Here is a 19,170-nt window from a genome sequence, read left to right as displayed (position 1 = left end):
GTTGTTGCCGGATCCCCCTTGCGATCACATCAAATATACTTCAATATGTACATACAACCTGCACTTTAAATTTCTATTTCATTTCCCAGCCTCGCCAAATCGCCTTCATCCTACTATACCATTTGTTGCCGAGTTACTAATTTTAGGTGCCACAACCATGCTGTCGACAGATTACTGGCCTCAATGGAAATATAGAGTTGGACGTTTTGGTACTTCAGCAGACCTAGAACCAGGGACGAAGGGCGCGGCCCGTTAGTACAGACGTTGCGTATCAGACACGTGAGAAATGGGCAATCGATAGAGCCTAGGATTATCAGAATTTCGTATCTTTCATTTATCGCATAGTGCTCGTCGGGTAGAGCACTAGGTGACCAGGATCTTGGGGACATCTTTAAATGCTATGGAATGCTCCTGGAAAGCTCGACACCCTTACATCGTCACTTCAACTTGTTTGAGTCAACGAACACAGGCGATCTTGTGGTCACGATGGCACCTTCGCAGAAAAATATGCTGGCCTTACTAGGTCTTGTCGCCAGGTGAGTATTTCGAGTGCACCTAGAGAAAAGTATGCTAACGTAGTGATAGTGTTTATGCCATTCCGGCACCTCTGCCTCAGAGTGACCAGATCGGCATTGGCAAACCTAGCTACTCGATCTCGTGGGACATATCACCAGAGCCAACTGCGAATCCAGAAGACCCCAACGAGCCTGGCTATCCTGCGCCGATTCCGCAGCCAACTAACCAAATTTCTCTTGGTACCCCTTCTGGTTGGATTTCATGGGCAACAGAAGCCCCTGAACCGACTAGTGGTCCCAAAGATCCCGTCATTCCGGGTCCCAAGCCGCCGCAGTCCAACGACATTACCTTGAACCCACCTTCGTACTCAATATCGTGGGAGACTCCCATTCCACAGCCTACTGAAGATCCTGATGAGGAGGACCCCGAAGAGACAGAGAAGCCATGGCCAAAGCCAACCAAAAAGCCTGGTTGGGGCTGGCCGGGAAAGCCTCCAAAGCCCACTAAGACACGACAGAGCGTGACGTGGGCGACTAGACGTCCTTCAAATACAGGCGGAGTATCTTGGGGCTACAGGCGACAGGCCGAGCCAACCGATGTTCCAGAGCCCGAAGACCCAGAGTTCCCCGAGGACCCAGAGTTTCCTGAGGATCCTGAATTTCCAGAAGATCCTGATTTCCCCGAACAGCCCGGTGTTCCTGGCTTCCCTGGCTTTCCTGGCTTCCCAGTTCCAACCCCACCAAATTCTATCGGTATTCAGCCACCCAGGGTGAGCTTCTCTTGGGGTAAGAGGGACGAGCCCGAACCGACAGAGGGGCCTACTGATATCCCAGAACCTCCCATTTTCACTCCACCTAGCGAGTTCACTTTGGCTCCCCCTCAACCCTCTATCTCATGGGCTAAAGAGAAGAGGATTCCCCAGACCAACAGCTATGGGTTCGAGTTCACTAGGCTGATTCCCACTTACACTCTGGATAATCCCAAAGCCACCGCTTCCGTGATCTGGGGCAAGCGTCAAGAAGATGAAGAGCTACCTGGCGATGGCGACGATGATTTCCCCCTTCCGCCGATCTTTCCTACACCTACAAATGAGATCTCACAAGGAAAGCCCAGCGCCACGATCATCTGGGGAAAGAGAGATGCAAAGGCAGAGCCTCAAACCAACACTATCGGCCTGGGATTCCCCGGCAAGCCTTCCTTCACATTCGAGCGTCCGAAGCCCCCGCGCAAGACCGAGACGCCGTATATCTCCTGGGGAAAAAGGGAGGCTGCCCCGCAGACAAACGTAATTGGAATCAACCCACCTGTACCCACCATCATTTGGAGCAAGGAGAAACGAGAGGCAGATGCTGAAGCTGAAGCAGCACCGCAGTAAGTTAGATCTTGTAGTCTATTTATAGTCTGTTGGGATGGTAAATTTACAGTCTGTTATTGTAGAGGTAGGGTGGTCTCTGTAGCTAGTGTCGTTCAATAAGACGTCTTCATCTTCTACTGTCGTGACATCTCACTGACCAAATGGTGACATAGACAAAGCAATGACATTGGAATCATAAAGCCCTCCAGCGGGATAATATGGGGCAAAGAGCGACGTGACGCGGAACCTGAAGCACAAGCACCATCTTTCAGTCTGATTTGGCCGACTAACCTGCCAAAACCTACTTGGGACCCGGCATACCCTCCCTGGGTTCCCAAGCCCAGCCAGCCCTCCGTCAGCTGGGGAAAGAGAGACGCCGCCCCAGAGCCCACAGCAGCAGCCCTCCTCGCCGACCGTGAACTCTCCCCCAACCCCTGCACCGCAACGACAACAGTCGTGAAGGACAGGACGTGCCCCCAGATCCGCTGCACGAAGGACTGTCCCGCCGTATTCCCCGCAAAGGGGGACTACGACCTAACAATTCCCGGCTTCGACCCTGATGAGGGCGAGCAAGAATGCCCCGCCACCGTCATCGCCGTCCAGAAATGCCCCTACTGCTCGTGCCCTCCGTCTTCACTGCCAACACTCCGACCTACATCCGACCTCCTCCCCCCTGTCACGCCTCCCATCATCTGGCCAACGGGTGTGAAAACTACCATCATTCGTACAGTAACGACAAACCTACCTACCCCCATCCCAACTTCCTCACAATGCCCCCACACGGCAACCGTCACCATGATCCCCGTCTGCATCCCACCTGTCTGTCCCCACTCCTCGGACACCCCCTGCGACTTCAATATCCCCATCCCCAAACTCGAAAGAGTCGTAAGGAAGGGTGAGGTCGTTGAGAAAACGGTCATCATTACTAAGACGGTGCAGAAGCCGACGCCGACGGTGACGAAGAGTTGCGGGAAGACGGTTACGAAGACGGAGTATGGGTCTTGTCCCACATTTACTTGCGTGCCGGGTTGGAGCTGTGATGCGGCTCAGGTTGTTAGGTGAGGTGGGCGGATGTGGAAGATGATGGGTTGGAAGTGAGGTTTGTTTGGTAAAGGGGGGTTTTTCTTTTGGGTATGAAGGGGGAGCGTGGAGGTTATTCAAAATTCGTAGGTATCAAAGTAGATTGAAAAGTTATTGAAAATTTGAAAACTACATAGCCGGTTCGATATGTTGTGACACACTCTTTCTGTGTGAGATTCATTAGACATTGGTTCATCAGCTATCGGCAGGAATTGAGGTTTTTGTGTCTGGCCATCTCTGTATTGTTGCTATTTTAAGGATACGGTTCAAAAAGAAAAACATTATTACAGACTTCCGGGGTAATGAGATCATGCATACTAGTGAAAGGCTACGTGAGGGTTCGTATTGCCTGTAGGGGGACGTGAGAACAGGGGGTAAGGGTGTGGAATTATATAGCCTACAGGTAAACAACGCATTAAAAGTCAATCGCAATGGAAGGGTGACAAAACGCTAAACTCCGAAAGTTTTGGTCAAGACAGGAAGCCAGCCATTTTTCCAGGATATGAAGGGTTTCTCGGGCCTAGAACAATGGTATGAAGTGATCCATAGATGATGCAGGAATAACAAGAAAGGCGACATGGATCATCAGCCCACGATGCTTTACTTGGCCGGTGTTGCGCTGCGTCGTTCAAGCTTTTTCGGTTTCTTCTTCGCCTTTGGTGCCTCCTCGCCTGTGGTCTGCGCTGCTGGTTTATCGATGTTCTTGGGTACATCATTGGAAGCTTCTGCTGCACTATCACGTCTAGCTGCAGGCTTCTTCACGTTGGAGAACTTAGCCGGGCCGCCACGGGGTGTAGGCAGTGGCTTCGGCTTGTCTTCAACGTCCGCATCTTCTTTCTTTGGGGTCTCTTCCTGCTTTGCGGGAGTCTCTTCCTTCTTCGGGGAAATCTTCTTAGGTTTTGATTTCTTGACTTCAGGTGCAGAGGTTTCCGCCTTCTCCTCACTCGCCTCCTCGACCATGAAATTGGCGGCCATGCATCTGCCACCATTCTGCGACCCAATCTCCATAGGACAAGCACTCATAACGATAACTATATCCCGCTCGGCGCGGAAGCGCACAAAGCTTCGCTTCTTGCTCTTCGGCTCCTCAACCTTGAGTTCCGCACCCCTGGCACCGGAGCCGTCACCCTGGGAGCTCTCCTTGATTTCGATGGGCGCATTCATGAATAAGTGGAGCGGTGTTGGCGCAATGTTTACTGTAATGTCGGCCCCGACTGCTTTCGTGCCTTGTAGTCCGGCTTTCCCATTGAGCTCTTTGAGGGCTAGGACAAGATTGACTGCGCAGGAACCGTGTTCTTCTGGCTTCTCTACCCCTATGGCGGCATAGAGACTGGCGTCACACGCAGCAGTCAGAGTATCGTGAGCTCCTGGTGTCGTATCCTCAACCAGAGTCATGATTGGAGTGCGGAGATTGGTCAGGAGGGTATCGCCAACTTCGGGAACAAGCCGGTGCGTGGCGGCACGTGTATGAGGGAGGGATAGATATTCCATCGGAGGCTGATCTGCCTTGTTGGGATTTAACTTTGTATAAGCACTGTAGGCTGCGTATAGGGAAGATGCGGTCCCCGAACCAGTAGCAGCTGCAGTATATGTATCAGTATGTGAAACCTATTCCATATCGAAAGCCATAATGCTCACCTGCAATACCTCCGGCCCCAACAGGCGTTTTGGAGAAGTCATACAATTGCTCTGCGTAGCTCTTGTTCGGATCACGGTTGTGACTGGCCTGGAACGCACTGACAACGCCTTTGGAATCGGGAAGCTGGACGTTCGGAACGTAACTCGAGAAGCTCTGTCCAGTAGGGAGATACGATGACCACTTCTTGCTGGTAGCCTCATTCTGGGCCTTCTCAGCCTCTTTGTCGACTTGCGATCCCTTCTCTGTCGCAGCAGCACCGCCTTTGTTGCGGTACGGAATCGACGGAAGATATGATGACCATGTTCTCTTCTCGGTCTTCTTCTCTTGCGTTGTTTCGGTTGTTTTCTCATTCTCGGGCGTGTCTGGTGCCTGCTCGGGAGGATCATCATTGTCGTCAGAAGAAGTGTGCTTCTGTTCAGGCTCGGCTGCGCTGGATGCTTCTCCGTCATCTTCTTCCTTCGCCTTGCCCTTCTCTTTGCTACTCAGATTCTGTGATTGATCTTCGTTTCCCCATTCCTCCTTCAACTCCTTCGTCTTCTCTTCAATATCATCTTCGATCTCTTCGCCTTTGTCCTCATCATCTTCCGGTGGAGCATTTAAGCCAAACGCCCAAGTGCTAACCACCTGTTTTCCATACGTATTTATGATCTTTATAGTCCTGCCGCGGGGTACGAAAGTAGCCACGCCATGGCGCGCCGGGATCGTTTGCAGCTCGCCAGACATATCTTGCTTCGATACCTCCTCTCCTGGGCTATTTCCCTTCTTCCGTTGGTTCTCGATGGCGGAGATGACGGATAGTAGGGCGAGCGACGCAACGGCGCGGCGGGAGGGGACCTTGAATGACGACGTGTTGGGCAGGCTGGACTTTTCGTTTCGTATCACGATGTAGATTTTGTTTTTTGAGGGAGGAAGCAAGTTGTAGTCGAGTAGTCAAGGCGAGTCACCTTTCGGGAAAAGAATGATTCACGCAAGGATAAGATCACCGATACGCGATTGAGTAAATGCAAGATGGGTCTTAAGTATACATGTATTATTGAAGGTGGGGATATAAGGATACTGCAAGATTTCTTGTAATCGAGGTGTGACGTATTTGGCGAGGGCGTGTGTGGCTGGAGCGGTCCACGGTTTTCCGTGCAGCCAACGGCTTTCCTGTCCACATATTGTTCCCATGAGTGGGCGGCTCTTTAGCGTTTGTTTTACACGGGAACCAGGGACCGGTCTAGTAGATGGGGGCAATGATGGTGATGGTGGAGATTGGTACTCGGATCTTCGTGGCGTCATCGTCCAGCTATATTCCCTGTTTTGGACATAGGGCCGTAGTCCTACTCCCACCCAATCATGTATGACCTCTTCGCCGCCAACAACAACATTCGACCATCACCACCTAACCAAACCATGCTTTGATTTCTTGAGAAAAAAGTTCCGAATTTTTGAAGCAATGAGATAGTGGCGTCGGACATGCTCATCAGAAAATGAAGAGAAGTCATCGTTCTAGTCGGACCCTGGGTCTGGCTCGTTCTCAACAATAGCTTCGCCGTCGTCTTCCCAAGCCATGTCCTTGGTCATTGTCATGGATTTACCGGTCAAGACGTCCAATGATCGTAACTCGAGATTTGGAAGCGTATGGGTCAAGATTCTTACGATTTTGGGAGACTCCATGCAGGCTACAAGAGCTTTTGCTTGGTCTTCGATATCCGCCATCAATTGAACAGTTCCCCCTCCTGCAACGTCGCATGGTGTGGAGTGTGCCGCCGACGTGATCAAGGGTGACTCATTGGACAGGCTAAGGTTGATGAGTACCTCTTTTAACAGTGACTTGGTATCATGGCGACTGGGGGTCAAAACACCAGCGCAGATGCTGCGCATACGTAGTTTGAGACGACTTAGGGTTGGGAGAAGGGCACTGATACTCGTACAAATGTGGGGGTCATCGCCATCCTCGTCTCGTGGGACCAGGAGCGTGCCACAAAGATCCAGCTCCAGGACAGACAAATGCTCAGCCATCAGTAGGGTTCGTACCGTGGAGAGGAAGAGATAATCGCGGCGGGGCCGAAGATGGAAATGAGGATGGCGTTCGCTCCAAGCCCGGATATGCAGTCCTCGAAATTTCCAAGACTGTTCAGCTGTCATGTATAGTTGAGTTAGGTCGTGATTCAAGACTGTCGTCCATACAGCGAGTATCGGCTTTGTTGAGGTCATATCCGAATAATATAAATCCTGCGGGTCACTCGGAGATCCTGGCAAATACTCGTAGTTCCAGTCTTCAAATCCCTTCAGATCAATATCCAGAAACTCCAAATTGTCTTTGACTAGAGACAGGTTCCTATCTACAAATTGAGAAGACAGCAAACGTCGCAGTGTCTTTTGACAAAGTCGGAGGTGCTTGAAGTATGCAGAACAAGCAACGCTGAACCAATATTTGCAGATTATGAGGCGTTCCAAGTCCTCAGCGAAGAATGATGAGCCTACATAATCCATGACCTGTATTAACAGCTCTGGAGGTAATTGTAGGAGTGACATATTGGAGTGTGTTTGAGACGAGACGATAGGCGAAATCTGCGAATAGGGCAAACTAGATCAGAAGATATGGGCACAACGCGGGGAGATCGGGGAAAGAAACAGAATTGTCGAACTGATAGTTGATATGGGCTGAAAGACTTTGCTGTGAACCGGAGAACTGCATGGGAGTTTGCTTGGACTGGGCGACCAGGTCCGTGCACAGGACAGACAGGTACGTGTCAGCGCAGCAACACAGCTGTGGCACAGCAGTAAGAGGTACAGGGAGGGTGGGAGGAGATACTTAGAGGTCGACGAAATCCAGATTTTCGACTTTGAACCCTCCACGGACCAGCCATTGGGATATCCGTACGTCTTTCTAAAGCTTGGGCGGCCGTACCCTTGATGACATCCTAGCGAGAGCAGTACCCCCTCAGTATCGTATCAAAGTAGCAAACAATATGCAAACGGCTTCGTGTAACTCGAAAATTTGACGTTCGATAGTATTAGACAACTATGGTGTTAACATGCCAACGTTTAGGTATCTAGCAAAATAAGAAAAAAGACAAGAAAGACTCATGCTAAAGGCACTACAACCCTAGAATAAAAATATAATCTTTAAGTGATGGGGGGCGTTGTTGACGAGACTATCTAACCACAAGGTTTAGTTCCAATTATTCTCAATCTTTATGGGTGGGGGAAAAGAGCTTGAATCTATGCTCATATGTCGTCTTGAATGCTTGCGCACTGCTTTCAAACAGACTCAGCGATTGGTTCACTGAAGGCCACCACGACCATTCCACCTACTATCATGCCTCTCTGGTGAGCATGAATCAAACGGATGGTCGAGGGTGTTGAGATTGTTGCATTCTATCAGACAAAGTCAGCATCGATAACAATCGCATAGCTACCTATATATTCAGAAAGGGGGGGGAACAATAACAAAAAGTCGATGACTTACCATGAACAGTTGGGAGTGCCGTAGTAGATGCAATCCGGATTGGTGCAATTGAGATCTTCGTCTGCAACGCTACCACATTCCTCGCATGTGGGCCATGTTGTCGGTCCGTTTGTGTGATGAACTGTGTCCGTTGGATTGATGGGCAAGTGCTTGTGATGAACGATGTATCTTGGATCGGCCGTCGGATGCGTGTGATGAATGTCGTATCTCGGATGCGTTGTTTGCTTGGGGCCATGAACGGCACTGGGGTTGTGAGTGAATGAAGCCATTTTCGCGAAAGGTGAATACCGTGGAGTGATTTCGAGTTGCAAGTGGACGGTCTCCAGCAAGGGGCAGACTTTGGTTGTGGAAATTGGTTTGTGAATTTGCCTTGTCACTTGGATGGCATGGAGTATACGTCCTTATGTGCTCGAAAACGTCAGAGCAAAGCCAAGAATCACCTGTCGTGAGTACTCATATAATCTCATTAGATTTCCATAATATTACCGATACTGAAGATCAGAGGCTAGATCAGGCATTGCCTCGTGACCATACACATAATTATACTTCTCACATATCGAACAGACTGCCTCCAGCCGTTTTAAAAGAGATGGATCGATTGGCGATGAAATTATCAGGAGTTACAGAGGGAAATCATCCAAAGAAGGTGACAGGAGCAATATCACTATGGGATACCCAATAGTTTCGACAGTGCAGCTGAAAATGGTCACACTTTTGACCACGTCCTAGGGTTTTTGATTAAGCCGTATTTGAGCATAGAGGGTAGTACTATCAGAGAAGCAAATGGATAGGGGGTCATAATCGCCGAAAGATCGATCTTTTTATGACAGCTTAACCTACAAGCGAACACAGCGATCTAGCGGAGAGTCAAAGGCTTCATTATCTAGATTATGATATTTGAGATAAACTGCTCGACAATAGACAAGCAATCTGAAGATCTCTGGTGTGACGTGTTCCATTTATTTGACATTTTTGCTTCACTTCTTCTCGAGGTGAATCTAGCCTCGCAGGCTGCAATGGTTACATTCATTCACGTTGGCCACTACTTTGCCCTAATCCAAGCCAGTGACCATTCAAATCTCGCTATATTACGATAAAGTACCTGTTATTATGCTATGACTTGAACGCTTGCAATATTTCTTCTGAATTGTAAGCATGCTGATCTACTATCCACTTACCTTCGCATTGACGAGCCTCCATGATCTTCTTCTTCGTACCGCCATGCACCGACGATCGAAGACTCTTCGCTATACCAGCGCTCGTGTACCCAAAGACTCCGAACATACCTGCTCCAGGCTTCGCAACCAAGTTCACGGCGCCCTTTCCAAAACCCTTCACAGCTCCCAGTGAACCCTCCTTCTTAGCCCCCTTGTAAGGCATCACAACTAGATCCGATATACCGTCAACAAATCCCCAAGCGAACGTCTTGCCAGCGACTGAAAGCCCAGATTTCCAATCTTTCACTTTGCCGTTATCGCGCACTTCTCCGCCGTACATCTGCGGCATATTGTGTAGGCCATCTGTGATCGCTAGCGGTATGTCGACGAGCATGCCCTTGGTCGCGACGGGGACTATGCCTCCAATGCTTTTTGCGGATGCTTTCAATGCGGTGCCGGTGCGTGATGGTCGGTCTGACGATGTTGGTTTCGAGTTTGCGCTATCGGCAGAATGTATAGATGTGCGAGAGCTGTGCATGGATGGTTGTGAATGGTTTTGCGATGTATCCGATGCTGCTGCTGCTCCTTCACGCGCCCTTCGGCGCTGCTCGTACTGGACCCTTTCCACCGGTTTCGTGACCATCCCAGTGATGGATGTGGCCATGTCGTAAGAGGTTTTCCATACCGCGGAGGCTCCGCCGGAGATTGGGTCCCAACGGATGTTTTCGATGAAGATGGGCTTAGGTTCATATCTGCGTAATCGGATCAATCACTCGAAACTAATTCGTGCAAGGCGGTTAGAGACTTACATTGACATATGCTTGACCTCACTTGGATTGTTACTGACAACGGTGGCAGCAGCGACTTTGGATAACAACTTTGTCCGTTTCCCTTTTTTCCATGCCCACGCTGCTGGCAAGCGCGGGATTACATCGCACTTGAATCCCTCGCGTGGCAGGTTCCGGTGGAATGAATCTACCGCTGCAGCCACGCCGCTCTCAGTTCGCATTTGTTCAGCAATACGTAAAGCTGCGGTTTTTGCTTCCGAGGACAGGCAGTATTGAATCGCTTCCGCGAGGTTCTGAACATTTAGTAGCTTGTGGTGGATCGGAGGATGGCCAGCTCCTGCTGCGGCGACCATATTGCCCCAGAAGGGTTGGCTTTCCAGAGTTGTCAGTGACGTTTCCCAATGAATTTAAAGAATTCAATAGGCAAAAATTAAGGATAGCTGATGCAGGCACTTACTCGCCAAAGAAAGGGACGATAGTTGTGGGTTTACCAAAACGTAAACCGCATGCTGTCGTACCAGCACCACCATGATGGACAACTGCGGAGACATGCTGGAAAAGCCATTCATGTGGACAATCCCCAAGCATAAAGATGTTTTCATCATCAATGCCGCCCAGTTTAGACCATCCTTTTGAGATGATAGCTCGGGTGCCGACTTTTCGAACAGCCTCGACAAGAGTCTTGGTCATTGCAGCAGCATCGTCAAGTACTATACTGCCAAATCCAATATAGACAGGCGGCGGACCAGCACTCAGAAAGTCTGCGAGATCTTGCGGCGGCGTATATTGCGGCGGCTCTCGGAAAAAGAAACCACAAACGTCTGTTTCTTCTATCAATCAATGAACACTCCTTTCTTGAATCCTGACTTACCGATGTAAGATGGCCAATCCTTGGGTTTAGGAACAAGCGCGGGGGACCAGCAGTATGTGAAGGGTACTTTCAACATGCGTAATAAATCTGAACCTTCAAAGGTCTCTATCTCCTCAAGATCGAGTTCCAAGCGGAAGTCGTTGATGATGTCGCCCAACCTATATCCTTGTATTAGCGCTATATCTCGCATAATAAATTGAGTGCCTGGACTTCAGTACCCCTGCCATGTTAACCACTCGACTATGCTGTAGGATATATAGTTTGCAACATTCTCTCGTCCTTCTTGGCCTTTGATATTCGCTAGCGGGTGTGGGAACGCGGAGGTATTGGTCCAGGGCATCGTGAACATTAGGTGGACGGGGATTCCCAAAGCCTGCGCGCAGTGTACGTGCGCAAAGCTCGGAGGATTCGCTATTATGCAGTCTGCTGTGAATGGTTTCCTCGTATATAAGTCTTCGTGTATGCAGGATCTCCAGCAACCTTCTAACATCTCCTTAACCATGTCCCGTTTCTTGGTTATCTCGCCCGCCTGCAGGCTCTTTAGACTTGGGATCAACCCTGGGTTCTTAACCATATACGCCATCAACTCGGCCGGGTCGCCGCCTATGGGATAGAATTCCAACCCGGAGGACTGGACAAAGTCCTTGAAAACATCATGTGTAGCAAGTCGAACTCGGTGACCGTAGCGCTGAAGCTCGACTCCAAGCGCGATGAAAGGCTGCACGTCGCCCCGACTTCCTACCACATGTATGACAATGTTAAGCTGGATATCCCATGTCTTGGAGCCCTCTGCAGCTTCGTGGTACGGTGGTGGCAACTCCTTTGGCGTGTAAATCTTGCTCAGTGCTCGCGCAAGTTTGGAGTCCACATCGACATCAACTCTGCCATCCTCTAGAGCCAATGAGCTTTGAAAACCGCAAGACAGAGGTGAAATTACCTGTTACCACAAAGCCTGTCTTTTCCTGTCTTGAATCCAATGATGATCTCGCGTCGCGTATAGATTCTCCTGGAAGTTCTGCCGAGATTGGAGCTTCTGGTGTCCGGGAGCCCTTCATCATGTAGTCGGGAGTAGAGTTCTACTCAACTGATGGTATTCTGTAGGAGGGACTGCCGATTCGTGTGCAGATTGCAGCAGGTCCGAGGGGATTTAAGACCTTCATGGAAGGCTATGTTTTCGCGACTGATGGTATATACAGTAGTCGCATTGCGCAAGTGCACTGCGCAAGTGCACTGTTAGCTTTCAGAATTGGCATGAAAGAGACGGGCGCCCCGTGCATGCTTTTGACTACTAAAGGAGATTTTACACAGCCCTATCGATATAAGTGGTGTTTCGAATGGTGTACCATTGTTGGATATTGGCCGATTGCGTATCTCGTATCGCGTATCTCGTACTGAATCGAACGAACTTAGTGGGTTTAGGTCTGTGCTATACATTCCTCATCGGAAGTGGCGCCGACTTTGGCGTTAAACCAGATACCCGTGAACTAGTGAGAAGATTTGATACACTACGAGTACGAGTAGTTATGTCTGGGGAGCACTTGAAAGGAAAATATTGATTATGAAAGTCCCACAAAAGACTTCGGCCATGCGATCCAAGGATCCCAGAATGGGCCCAAGCATTCGCTCGTCACGGCAACGATATTCTTCGCACAGCCTTGTGCCCACCAGAACCGATCAATTTGCTGGATCAGCGTGCCGAAGTAAGCAAACAGCACTAAAGCAATGGGTTGCCGCTGGCGCTGTAGCTTCAAGTAGCCCTCGGGCACCATGAACAGCCAAATGAAGGGAGTCGACCAACCTTGATTATAACTAGGCTCTTGGGCACCACTTTCTGGATTGTATACTGTAGCCTGGAAATGCTTAACCCAAGCACTGCCTTTACGCAACTTTTGTAGCGTTTCTTCGTAGATTTGGTGATTATTATCATCCTTCCATAGTTGTCGAATGGCCAGCATTTGTTCATCGCCTACGCCAGGGTGCACGTCCGGGTCAAGATCATCCCAGTTACCAATATCAAGTAAGATTTCAAGTGGACCGGTTCGTATCTGATCGTAGACTGGACCTAGAATAGCCTCAAGACCTCGCACGAGTGGAATCCAGTCGGCACCTAGCACACGCGTTGCACGTGTGCCCATTGCACCTATGGCACCCACGGCACTGTCATCTGTAAACTCTTCGTAGAGTTCACCAAAAGTGACAAACGAGCAAAGAAATGCCAATATTGCCCCGACAAATAATGCATCTCCATGATCAAGGTCGGCCGCAGCGATCGCGTTTCTGAAGCCATTGAGTGATTGAGTATGATACATCGCCGCAACCTGCATATGCGCACGTCGATTCGGTGGATGTAGATACGCAATGTGCAGAGCTGACAGGCAAAGTAACCCTTGCATCACGAAATTGTGGCGGAAGCCAATATTTGGGAATGTCGACTGCCAAACGTGATCCATTTGTGGGGACTCCACAATGCTCCGACTTGTCGTCAGTGTCCAGTGATGCAAGAAAGCCAAGTCGTTAAGACCATAAAAATGGTCATTCGAATGAGAAAAATCAGCATTGAAATATGCATAATGCTCAGATGTCGGGGTCTGAACAGAGGCTTGCGACGGGGTCGGATGCGTGCTGTCTGAGTGAGGTGAGGGTCGCCGTGCTATTTTCCTTTCTGGATAGACACAATCCGCTTCGAGTCGAACGCAATGTGAGCATCGCGGCTTCTGTTCATCGCACTATACAAGTGAGCAGCGTGTTATGGGATTTGATGTTCTTGCGGGTTACTCTGCCCTTACCTTGATGCGCCGATGTTTACAAACGCCACAGCCGTTTCTCGACTTCTGATGTGGCTTTCGCTTTAGGCCCATCTGAAGATCGATACGCAATCCCTGGTGATATCAAGCCCTGTAATTGTGAGGCTCTGTGGCGAAGTCAGATACTAGACACTGTACCTGATAGGGACAGTCTGTGTACGTGCTGGGCGGATGGTTCTGCAGGGAACGGTAGAGAGGCATACGACAAACGAGATACGCGCAGACAGCCGGGAATTCACTGGCTTTTAAGGATTACTTGTAGTAATCTGGTACATACACGTAGTAGGCTCAAGGGGTCTTGTATGAGCTACTGATTGTGTGGGTCTTCTAGTTGCGGCACCTCCTCGCGCAAACTTCGTAGTTTGGCAGGTAGTTTGGAGCTAAACGAGATACGAGGTACGAGATACGAGATACGAATCATCTCCCTTCTGCTACTCGTAACAATCTACCCTTTGAGCAATAAGGGTCTACACCTGAAAATCTTGCTTTTGGCCGATTCAACTGCGATTCATAAATGTACTAGTTAAGATTATCATGTTCGGAATGAATATCTACAAGCTTGACCCCCCTGGTTTTGCAGTTCCTGTCGCTTCCAATTCTTCCATATCCTACAAGTGACCACACCCGCTCATCGAATCACATACAATGTCTTCAACCTACCACCCATCACTGGATGACCCAGACGCCTGGGTTCCATACCGTTACCATCCATCGCGACCTGCAGCGATAGTATCTCTCGTTGCGTTTAGTATCACGACATTTCTGCACTGTTACCAGGTCTGTCGAAGGCGAACATGGTACTTTATTCCATTAGTGATCGGAGGTTTCTGTATGTCACTCCAGGATTTAGCCACTCAATTGTTATACTGACACTTTGGACAACAGTCGAGATAGTGGGATTTATTGGCCGAATACTGTCGTCGAACGATCTCTGGGCTCTCGGTCCCTTTATAATGCAATCTTTGCTATTGCTGGTTGCTCCGGCTCTGTTTGCGGCTTCTGTCTATATTATCCTTGGACGAATCATCCTTCTCACAGACGCTGAGCGCTATTCTTTGGTTCGCCAAAAGTACCTTACCAAACTCTTCGTCACTGGCGACGTCATCAGCTTCTTAACGCAATGCTGCGGCGGTGGCATTCAAGCAGCAGGAAGCCTTGCCCTACTCCATGCCGGCGAGAAGATCATCATCGTGGGATTGTTTCTACAGATCTTCTTTTTCGGTTTCTTCATCGTCGTTGCTGGCCTCTTCAACTACCGCCTCTCACGCGCTGAGTCTTTCCATCCGATCAACGACCGAAACTCGACAGCCATTCCTACGCATGACCTGCCCTGGCGACGTCATCTATATACACTTTACGTCGTCTCAGCGCTTATCATGATCAGGAGCATTTTCCGCGTTGTTGAGTACCTACAAGGGAACAATGGCTATCTTCTGCGACACGAAATTTTCCTTTACATCTTCGACGCGCTATTGATGTTCATTGTCATGGCCATATTTAACTGGATCCATCCAGCGGAGGTAACAGATCTTCATCAAAAGCGAATTGCGGGTAATTTGTCAGGATATTCATTGGAAGATACTAGGAGTAGATACTTAGAAGACTCGGCCTAATAGCAGGACTATGTGAACATCGATACTTGGTGGTAAAGTCTAGGGAAGACCAGCATTTTTAGATAGCAAATAGAGATTGAAGACGATAGAACATAGCTGTCCTATCTTGCATACTCCTAAGTTGAAACCTCCTGTCTTGTGATCTCTCGAGAATTAGCATACTAAGTGAACCCTTGAAGCAGTGTTGCTCTCCTTTTACTGCATTTTGGTAGAAGGCACAGTAGATCTGGCATCTGATTCAATTAAGATAGCTCTGTGCCTGGATCTCAGATAAGGGTGAGCACACGCATTGAGATACACCACTACAGGAGGGTTACCTTGTTAGCTGTTTCGCCTACCGGCTTTGGGCACACTTCGAACTAGAATTAGCTTATTTATCGCTACCATAGCCGTTTGCAGCCTGTACAGGCACGTATTCCTCTTCGTATAAGCTATTATTCCTTACTAGTACCCTTTAATTCCCCTAGTCAATTTCTTTGATTGACATCAGAAAGACCTTGAATTTCACCTAATGGCCTTCGATGATGAAAGACCATTTACTCGCCCAGGAAAAGATGAACGCACGCACGTAACCACAGCCGCATATCCGCAAAGGCACGTGTATATCTTTTTGCAAGGACGATTTTTGGAGTTGGCGATGACTCGTCGAGCTTTGGCTGCGCATCAACTTCCCCATTTACCGTGAAGACCGGCGGATAGAATTGACCGCACTCTCTGCAAGGCTCTCATCTTCTCTCACCGACGTTCACTATCCCCAATGCTTCGTTCTCTTGATTGTGCAAGGCGTATTTCGTAGGCCGTAGTCGTATCTCGTCCTTGTTACCAAAAAGATTTACGAACAGTTGGCATCTACCCAATGTCTACGTCACTCCAAGGGACCATGGTGCCCTTGGCATTTCATATCTTTACCAGACTCTAGAAGATAGATTCAAGGAAGTATATAATGACGGTCGAAGGCTGCACTACATATCCAATAAGTACAAAGAACAATTCATCCGACACCTACAGATACCATGCAGACCATCGCGTTCATCACCGCGCTACTCGCCGCTGCTAAAGCAGTCACCATTCCCAGCACCGGAACAACGTCACTGAGACATGAAGCGGCCAAAAGAGACATCCTCATCGGATCTGGAGCAATCAATCCGACATATCTCGATGATCCCGAATTTGCGGCTGTTCTTTCCCTGCAATTCGAGAGCCTTTCTCCAGAAAATGAAGGGAAGTGGACATTCTTAGAAAAGACCCAAGGACACTACAACTGGACCTCACTCGATCGTCTTGTTGATTTCGCGGAGAGCAATGATATGGTGGTAAAGGGACACGGCCTCATATCGAGTTGCTGCAACCCTGACTATGTACTCAATATGACGGACCCTACAGCACTTCGTGCCGCAATGACAGCTCACTTCGAGGCGTTCATGCACCGGTATGACAGCAAGACGGTTGATCGATGGGACGTCGTCACAGAGGCCCTCGAAACCATGGGTGGCGGCCTGCAGGACAACATCTTCCACAAAGTTCTCGGTCCCGGCTACATTGCAGAGGCCTTCCGCATCGCCCGGGCAGCAATCCCAGAGGCCAAGCTGTTCATCAACGAGAACCTCGTCGAGTCGCTCCCAGACAAACGCAAGGAACTATACGACCTCGTCTCCGGGCTTGTGGCGGACGGCGTCCCGGTCGATGGAGTCGCTCTGCAGATGCATATCACGTTAGCAGCGCCGTTGCCAGGCGTGCTCACAGACATAGTCAATTCCTACAAGGCACTCGGGCTGGAAGTAGCAATTGCTGAAATGGACGTTCACACGCTCAACGACACACTCACGACTGACATCTACGGCGCCGTCATGCAGGAGGCTGTGAGCGCGAATATCACCGACATCAGCTTCTGGGGCTTCACGGACAAGCATCTCTATACTTGGCTGCCAGGCGCAAAGCCACTGATGTTCGACGAGGAGTACAATCCCAAAGGTGCATTTTACGCCGTCCACGATGCTCTGGAGAAATCTATCAACGCACCATAGAAAGCCCGGGAGGTATTCAAGGCACCAGAAAGTCGAATCAGTTCTTTCAATTCGAGTGCGCTGTTATCCTTACAAATTCTTTGGAAATTGAAATTTCAAAGCCTTTGAACCCTTTATATAGAACATAGTTTGTTAACTTTGCGGGCAACCTGTAGTCATAATTTTCTATACTTCGTTCTCATTGCCTACAAAATGATGTAATCTTAACAGAAAGTGTCCATCTGGCAGGTACAATCACAGCTATAAGGTTGGTGTGCAGAACCCCTAAAATGATTAGCATCTCCCAAATACACTAGCAAAACCATCTTTTTTGAAGAAGAAAATAATTAAGATTGGTATATAGCTTCTAGAATCATTTTGAGATTCATCAATAACACCATCTGAGACCCTGGATTGAGCCATAAAAGCAAATGTGTCGCGTACTGCCACTGCACGAACTACGCTATCGCTGTCGGCCGGTTCACATCAACAGACGATACCTGAATCTCGGTTTGTACAATGATACTCTCCTCATCCGCCGTCGTTATTGATTGACCCTCGGCGGCCCTTTCCGCGCTAACGTAACAGCTGGCACCGTCCCAATCCGGCAGTTCATGCTCGATATGTCGTTGCTGCGGCTTCGTTTTATCCACCGAATTCTCCATGCTAGCGATGCGCATGTCGCCACCGCTGGTATAATCAGAAGAACCCAGACTCTTTCCCAGACGTGTTGGACAAGGAAGGAGCCTGACTATTGGTCGGAGCGAGGGAAGGCAGACGCAGACGACAGCCATGCAGTTTTCTATCGCGCTCCAGAGAACGGAGTTCTCCACAGCCCAGTTCGCATAGAACGATCGCATGTCTATTCTGAGTAGCAGCCGAAGCCGGATGGCAGATGCTATTAAGACACTGGTCACGTAGTCTTCGTCAGTGTTCACCTTGAAAATTCTGCCTGAATTGAAGAAAAGATTGAGACTCACAAGCCGCCGAGAAGGAAAAATCCCATAACGAAAACCCTCTGTGTCAGGCTGATCTTCAAGCGCCAGACGTAAGGCATGGGAAGTGCAAGTAGGAATAGATCGGCTACAATATTGGGAATTGAGGTGCCGAAGAAAAAGGGCGCCAGCCGGACGCATTTCGCTGAGCTCCTCAGGGCTGGCGTCCACAGTGAAGCAACTGGAACACATTGGAGGGCTGTGACGAGAAACTGTGCGTACATTTATTGTCAGTGTTGCACTGGAGAGAGCTGTGGTACGTCTAAGATGGGCAAGTTACCGATGCAACAAACCAAGCTACACAAAAAGCAGTGACCAGATATATCGGAACGCGTATCGAGGATGCGTTGAATAGCCTCCAGTAGAATGCCAGAATGGAGAGTTTGAGGCTGAACTGCGTGATGTAGTAGAACAGTTCAGCTACATAAACGGTTTTTGCATTTGCTAAGAGGGTGCTTTCTGGTATTGGATCCCCCCTGATAGCACTGTCATCCGGAAGATCTATATAAGCATTAGATATGGAGGCTGCGCATGGGATTTACCGATTCTTACCGACAAGGACGAGAGATATAAACACTCCCAACCCGACCTTGAAGGCACATTTTAGTCAACTTCAAATGAAGAGGGTCTTGTCTGAACATACCAAACCTGCGCAGGAGAGCCAGTCATCGTACCATATTCCAGCCCTAGCTATCTTTCGCGCCGTAAACCGAAGGATTACGGCAAATATAGCCAGCGGAAAACAGACGGCTATCGCAGTGATTGTCCGATTCCGATATCCAAAGGTGAGGTGTTCTACATTTGCGGCGGATAGAACAGTCGCCATGCTGCCCGAGGGAAAGGGAAAGAGGCTCGTCCCGATAGAAAAGTAAGCATAGTTGTTACTGCTCTTC

At 49.2% G+C, this 19,170-nt stretch overlaps 8 protein-coding genes across 8 annotated transcripts; 3 read left to right on the top strand and 5 right to left on the bottom strand.

Annotated features, from left to right (window-relative positions):
- Positions 1-486: 486 nt before the first annotated feature.
- Positions 487-2,932, top strand: BU24DRAFT_404806 (uncharacterized protein; the record flags this gene model as incomplete). The annotated part of the gene is made up of 3 exons (XM_033525667.1): positions 487-536; positions 586-1,887; positions 2,044-2,932. 3 exons carry the CDS (start codon positions 487-489, stop codon positions 2,930-2,932), a joined length of 2,241 nt encoding a protein of 746 aa, XP_033390192.1.
- Positions 2,933-3,518: 586 nt separating this feature from the next.
- On the bottom strand, positions 3,519-5,432 carry BU24DRAFT_30651 (uncharacterized protein). The gene is made up of 2 exons (XM_033522829.1): positions 4,589-5,432; positions 3,519-4,530 (listed from the first exon to the last, which is right to left on the bottom strand). Exons 1-2 carry the CDS (start codon positions 5,310-5,312, stop codon positions 3,551-3,553), a joined length of 1,704 nt encoding a protein of 567 aa, XP_033390191.1. The 5' UTR covers positions 5,313-5,432; the 3' UTR covers positions 3,519-3,550.
- A 648-nt stretch (positions 5,433-6,080) lies between these two features.
- Positions 6,081-7,109, bottom strand: BU24DRAFT_339445 (uncharacterized protein; the record flags this gene model as incomplete). The annotated part of the gene is made up of 1 exon (XM_033523179.1): positions 6,081-7,109. One exon carries the CDS (start codon positions 7,107-7,109, stop codon positions 6,081-6,083), a length of 1,029 nt encoding a protein of 342 aa, XP_033390190.1.
- Positions 7,110-7,860: 751 nt separating this feature from the next.
- BU24DRAFT_488185 (glycosyltransferase family 1 protein) lies at positions 7,861-11,936 on the bottom strand (the record flags this gene model as incomplete). Its single annotated transcript, XM_033533526.1, has 8 exons — positions 11,800-11,936; positions 11,081-11,753; positions 10,863-11,020; positions 10,449-10,812; positions 10,019-10,363; positions 9,225-9,955; positions 8,047-8,289; positions 7,861-7,955 (listed from the first exon to the last, which is right to left on the bottom strand). Exons 1-8 carry the CDS (start codon positions 11,918-11,920, stop codon positions 7,861-7,863), a joined length of 2,730 nt encoding a protein of 909 aa, XP_033390189.1. The 5' UTR covers positions 11,921-11,936.
- A 137-nt stretch (positions 11,937-12,073) lies between these two features.
- Positions 12,074-13,903, bottom strand: BU24DRAFT_384131 (uncharacterized protein). The gene is made up of 2 exons (XM_033524829.1): positions 13,649-13,903; positions 12,074-13,588 (listed from the first exon to the last, which is right to left on the bottom strand). The coding sequence occupies exons 1-2, from the start codon at positions 13,718-13,720 to the stop codon at positions 12,419-12,421; spliced, it is 1,242 nt and encodes a 413-aa protein (XP_033390188.1). The 5' UTR covers positions 13,721-13,903; the 3' UTR covers positions 12,074-12,418.
- A 408-nt stretch (positions 13,904-14,311) lies between these two features.
- BU24DRAFT_336547 (RTA1 like protein) lies at positions 14,312-15,213 on the top strand (the record flags this gene model as incomplete). The annotated part of the gene is made up of 2 exons (XM_033523075.1): positions 14,312-14,495; positions 14,552-15,213. Coding segments are annotated over 2 exons (846 nt in total), but the record flags the coding sequence as incomplete, so codon positions are not given.
- A 1,079-nt stretch (positions 15,214-16,292) lies between these two features.
- On the top strand, positions 16,293-17,303 carry BU24DRAFT_470653 (glycoside hydrolase family 10 protein; the record flags this gene model as incomplete). Its single annotated transcript, XM_033532672.1, has 1 exon — positions 16,293-17,303. The coding sequence occupies one exon, from the start codon at positions 16,293-16,295 to the stop codon at positions 17,301-17,303; it is 1,011 nt and encodes a 336-aa protein (XP_033390186.1).
- Positions 17,304-17,740: 437 nt separating this feature from the next.
- BU24DRAFT_457773 (uncharacterized protein) lies at positions 17,741-19,103 on the bottom strand (the record flags this gene model as incomplete). Its single annotated transcript, XM_033531569.1, has 5 exons — positions 17,741-18,191; positions 18,263-18,489; positions 18,558-18,778; positions 18,830-18,866; positions 18,921-19,103. 5 exons carry the CDS (start codon positions 19,101-19,103, stop codon positions 17,741-17,743), a joined length of 1,119 nt encoding a protein of 372 aa, XP_033390185.1.
- Between the last annotated feature and the right edge of the window lie 67 nt (positions 19,104-19,170).

Source organism: Aaosphaeria arxii, assembly GCF_010015735.1.
Source record: "Aaosphaeria arxii CBS 175.79 unplaced genomic scaffold BU24scaffold_1, whole genome shotgun sequence".
NCBI lineage: Eukaryota > Fungi > Ascomycota > Dothideomycetes > Pleosporales > Aaosphaeria > Aaosphaeria arxii.
Note: the sequence above shows the minus strand (reverse complement) of the source record. Positions and strands in the feature narration are given on the sequence as shown.